The sequence below is a fragment of the Myotis brandtii genome, unplaced genomic scaffold, assembly GCF_000412655.1.
Source record: "Myotis brandtii unplaced genomic scaffold, ASM41265v1 scaffold914, whole genome shotgun sequence".
NCBI classification, from domain to species: domain Eukaryota; kingdom Metazoa; phylum Chordata; class Mammalia; order Chiroptera; family Vespertilionidae; genus Myotis; species Myotis brandtii.
In genome coordinates this window covers 79,415-85,018 of record NW_005371764.1, presented here as the reverse complement: position 1 = coordinate 85,018, position 5,604 = coordinate 79,415, and the positions used below count along the sequence as shown (strand labels likewise).

The 5,604-nt window shown below is 37.8% G+C and overlaps 1 protein-coding gene across 7 annotated transcripts in view; it reads right to left on the bottom strand.

Annotated features, from left to right (window-relative positions):
- The window catches only part of NRP1 (neuropilin 1), a 196,639-nt gene that overhangs the window by 118,368 nt on the left and 72,667 nt on the right, over positions 1–5,604 (bottom strand). For all 7 annotated transcript variants that reach the window (XM_005885510.2, XM_005885513.2, XM_005885511.2 and 4 more), the window contains one exon: positions 2,402–2,583. In XM_005885510.2, coding sequence (XP_005885572.1) covers positions 2,402–2,583 — 182 coding nt within the window. The remainder of the gene's footprint in view (positions 1–2,401; positions 2,584–5,604) is intronic.

Below are 5,604 nucleotides of genomic sequence, written 5' to 3'. Positions count from 1 at the left end.
AAATACTTGCCTTCCTATCGCCCAGTACTCCCCATCCTCTTTCCCTATTTTCTCTGTTATCCTACTTTGGATAGAAAACTCCAAACCACATGAATATTACTTTTGGAACAGCACTCAATTTAAAATACTAAAGTTGAAACCTTGGTGGTTGGAGATCGTTACACATGAGACTATATATATATATATACATATATATATATGTATGTATTTATATGTAGGAGATAAGTTGGGTATATGCATAGGAAACAAAGTATATTAATTAGGAAGAGCTTCCTGAGAAAAATTCATTTAGACAGAGCTAGCTGCTTATATAAGTTAAGGGACATAAACCGAAGAGAGCAAGGGCTATGAATCCAGAAGGCACCAGGTTAATCCATAATCATTGCAACAATAAGTTCTTATTGGACACATCTTCAGTGCCAGGCAGTGGCTGCATGTTTTCCATTTCAACTGATCTTTACAACAAGCTTGTGCTAGATAATATTATCCATTTTTCAGATGAGGAATTGGAGGCTCTGAACATTCTCAAATAGTAAGTGGCAGAATTAAAATTCACATTCAGGTCTGCTGGGCATTACCCAGTGCACTATCCTGAGGCAGAAAGCCAGCTTGTGATCTGTGAGAGTAGGAGCTGGAGAAGGTCCTGAACAAGTGATGTTAAGCCTTGCACTTGACCCAACAAGACAATGAGGCTTGACTATGACCCATGGGAACTGCCATAGTCATTTTGAAGACTATGGCTTGAGGACTGCTTGAGAAAATGTATGTAGAATAAGATAGGGTGGAGAGAACCACAGATTAGGCCTGTTTAGTTAATGGCAATGGGCATAAAAAGGAAGTGTGACTCTGACATCTTAGGGTAAAAATTCCAAAGAACTAGAAACCATATGGGATGTAGGGAAGCAAGAAGAAAAAAATCAAAAAAGGCTTCCTGTTTTAAGGATGGTGCTGGAGAGCAGGACAGAGAAATAATGGTACATCTGAGACTAAGAGAGCGAAGGGAATGGAATTCTTTTGGAAGAAGATGAATAATTCTTAATGACATAGTAATAGATCTCTCTCTCTTTTCTCTTTCAACCATTTTCAGATCTTTGAGAACACTGAAAGGCTGTTCTCTCAGGCCCTTTGGTGGCACCATTTTTCTTTGTAGTGCCATATGCAGGTAGAGCGAATATAGATATGTGTGTGCATATGTGTACAAAATGATTTAACACACCAAACGGCTTTCAACACAAGGAAATATGTACATATGTAATCATCTGTACATATTGATGTCATATTCATACTAAAGAGTTTCCAAGTATGTACTTAAATAAATGTCTGAAGTAAGTTCTCTTCATCTATCCACATTTCTATGGGGCAGTGCAGATATCTTTGAAATTTTAAGAAGTTGTATCAATGTTCCCAGAAACTCCTAATGACTCCTTTTCACTATTCTCAGTTGTTGCTGACCCAGAAGACCTTAGGCATTTGCCATTGGTATGGCTAGATTTGTTCTATTTTAAAAAGCTCTTTTGCCTATATTCTAGGACAATATATTCAAATCTTGAACTTCTGTCCCTAGATAGGTCCTCCACACATTAATGTTAAGGGAATAATTAAATACAATAAATATAAGTGAAGTATGAATTTAATGCATCAAAAGATTCTATAGGCTGTTGGAAAAAAACAGTAATATGTAGGTAAAGATATATTGTTTATAAATTGACTGATATATATCTTTAATTCCTAAAGGCTGGGAGACCTGATTTATCAGATCCTATCTCATATCAATATATAGCATTGGAATAGAAGATTAGTAAGTAATTATATTGGAAGGGTAATTGACATGCAATTCCTAAGGGGAATGCCATTGAAAGTGTTACTGCTCTATTTTTTCCAAGAGGTCTTTCCCCAACAATTCCCCCATTAATAGAAATCCTCCGATAGCTTTAGACACTCTAAGGCTAGTGGACTGCTTTGCTTTTCCTGGGAACCACCAGGTTTAAATTTTAGAATAAAATAAAAGAAACAGGCTATACATAACTTTAAGGCAACAGGACTGCATTTTTAATGGGGGAAAGAATTAAACTTCAACAGTAGATAAAACATATTTTAAGAAGAAATGACCTTAAAGAGTTTAATGGAGTATATGCCTTATAAATGGTGGTTAACACATTAGAATCATGCAATTTTGATTTACGAAGTATTTTTTAAAAAATTTAAATATACTTCCTCCATATAGTGGATACTTTTCCTTTGTTTAAAGTATTTCTAACATTTCTATAATGAGAATACATGCTTTTTTTTTTTCAAAAGGATAATAGCATTTACTCCTTGTCTTTCTTTTCACTTTGTCTTTCATGAATCAAACAATCTTAATAAGCATTTAGTTGTATTTGTTTTACTCTAGGTTACTTACCTCTCTTGAAAATTTCATAACGTATGGAAAATCCTGCACCATGTGTCTCATAGTCAGAGACAAATTTGATTAAAAGAAATGGCCCTGAAGACACTATAGGAGAAGGGGCAATCTTTCCACAGAACTTTCCCCATAAACGTCCATTTTCTTTTTCTCCATCAATGACTTCCACATAGTCATACCTGGCACAGAAACATGGAAGGAACCATTAAGTTAGCAAGAAATACCCTTTTAATTTCCAAAATTTAGAAACCAGCACTGTCCAGCATAGTCTGTCAGGAAAAAAAGTCCTACCTGCACTCACCACTGTATTACAGGGAGGGGAGAATCTAGCAAAAAGAAATAATTAAAATGGACTACATGATGTCTGTATACATCATCTGGCAATAGAGAACTATTAAGAATAATGGTGTCCATTATACTTGCAGACAATGTAGTTAAAGTAACTAATTAACAAGAAAAAGAGAAATCTCATGAGCACTATTCTCTCTTATTAAATTGTGTTCCTTTGTCTCTGGTGGTGTGGTGTCAATACATAATGCTATGCATTCTTTTCAAACTATGCAGTTCTTTGATGAATTCAAAATGTCTCCTTAGCTAGAGCTTTCCATGAACAATACTTTCTGTGAGCGACCCTCTAAACATATGGCCATAGAATAATAAAGAGATCCTTTACTGTTTAACCCAATTCCAGCAAATGCCAGACTTCTTAGGAAAACTCTGGTTCAAACACAGATCATCTTCTTCCAAAACTACACTTGAATTGCAGAATGTAATTTCTCCAAAGAAAAGAAGTTTATTTAAAAATAGCAAGTAACTTTGTTTATACCCATCAGCTTGAACATTTGAAAGAATATTGTTGTTTAAAAAGGAAACATAACACATTTGGAAATACCAAAATGATGTGATGTTTAAAAATTCAGGCTTAATGATACACTAAGGAGACAAATGATAAAGGAAGTGGCAATAAAATATTATACTCTAAATATTGCACTAAGGTAACAGATATACTTGGACATTTTTTCTCTCTAAAAGGTCTGAAAAACTATCTCCAATAAACAAGAGTCCCCAGGAAAACAGAAAGATTTTCATTTGTTTGGAATTTTATATTTCTTAGTGTCTTGCTCTTACTTATTACTTACCAAGTCACTAGGAAAGAAATAATCTGATTTGTCTTCCATTTTTCTTTGAGAACTGACATGAAAACATTACAATTCTTTCATTTCAAACCTTTATTTCTGTGTTTAACTTGGTTCAAAAGTCTTGGGATCTATTAATTTCAGTAATGGCTAAAATATGGCAGTAGCATAAACTGTATCTGGAAATTTAAAAGAAATCAATGCCATCTTTAACAATCCCTTTCAAACTGTCTAGGACACATTACTTATCTATATTATAAAAGGCCTCTGGCCCTAATGCTGAAACTACCAAAGACCGATGAGGGTAGGCGGGGCTTTATGCGTGGCAGGGTTGGGGGGGCGGATGGGCGGGGTGCGTGCGGGTGAGCTGGGCAGCGCGATTTTGCACACTGGGTTTCTAGTGTTTATATAAAGTCTTAGGAGACAACTGCAAAGATAATATCACTAGTTAAAGTGGACAGTTGAATGCTCTTTAAATTAAAAATGACACTATGCATCAGTTATAGTTGTGTGCCAGTTTTGTGTCTGCCGAGGAGAAAATCAAGCTGACATTGATGGAACTAAACATTAGCATGTGAATTATTGCATTAACTGCATTTCCTCTACTGCATCCCATGTTTCCAGTAGCCCTTACTGGCCTGCTCGCATCACTGTCCCTTTGCAAAACTAGGAAAATACCCAGAGGAATTGTTCCTTTCTCAATACTTTTGGAGATGCTGTGCATTTTAAAAGAAGATGGAAAAGGAGAAGTAAAAGTGGAGAATGAGGAGGAGGATGAAGAAAGCAATGCGGGTAAGGGTGGGGGTGCAGCTGGAAAGAATGGCAACTCTGCATTCAGTAAAACCTCACAAGTTGGCATTTATGTAGTAATACCTTTTATCTCCACTGCTTCATTGACTAGACAGGTCTGCATGTTTTGCCCACACTTGTGTATAATTGAATTATGATTTGAACTGTTGATTGTGTTTGTCTTGGTGACTGTGCATCTAGCTCTGCAATACAGGCTTTTTACTTGAATCCTGACATGATTTGAATACTAAGTGGCTAAATCCTAGTGCATTTTGCCTTCCAGCCACAAATAAGAAAGGTGGGCAGGCTTTTGGCAGAACTAAGGGTCTTTCTGTGAGAACACCTTTCTGCCAGGTGTGAGAGGACTTGCTAGCACCGTGCTAGGGAATTGAACAGGGAACGAAGCTAGCACTTTAATTGACATATATATCTTCTAATAGGAAATAGGAGGCTCTCCTCTTGGCAACAGTAAAAACTATTTTTAAAAGGGAGAGAGGGACTACATACTCTTCCAGGCAAGAGATGTCATTATTAAATGCCAATTTTAGGGAATTGAATTATTCATGGATACAATAGTTACATGTATAAACTGGGACGGTGCTCTCATTAAAGAACCATCCAACAGGGCTCCTAAGAGCTGTATCACAAATAGCAGTTCATGTAACTATTCAGGAGGGTGTATTCGCACAAGTTGTAAAGAGTAGTGTTGCCAAAGAAGTTAGGAAAGCAGCTTGCCTCTCCCTCTGGAGTTGATACTAGTTCTATTCCATAAGTTTCTTGCTGACAAACGTGATGCCAGGAATGCAGCTAGTGTGCCAAGATCCCTCCGAGAGACTAAATGTGTCACCACAGCAACGAACCAAGTCTTCATTGGCCTGAGGCCCACAATCCTGTGTTTGCAAATTTTGCTCCTGCACCGACCCCCGCTCCATCCCCCTCCCCTGCCCCCAACCTGGCCACAGCACAGGGCTCTATTACTGCTGTCCCTTGGCAACCACTGCGTTTCTTGGAATATCAAGCTCCCCATTCGCAAAGGCAGAGACCTACAAAGGTGAAAATGGAGACACTTTTAAGGCCCTCGTTAGCAGCTGGAGTGGGAAATGGAAATTGTGTCTTGGGCATGTAATTACTAAGAGCTAGAGGAGGGCTTGGAAAATTGACTTGTCTCTTCCTTTGGAGCTCTGCTCCTAAAGAAGAATGCTCTAGGTCAGTGGTCGGCAAACTGCGGCTCGCGAGCCACATGCGGCTCTTTGGCCCCTTGAGTGTGGCTCTTCC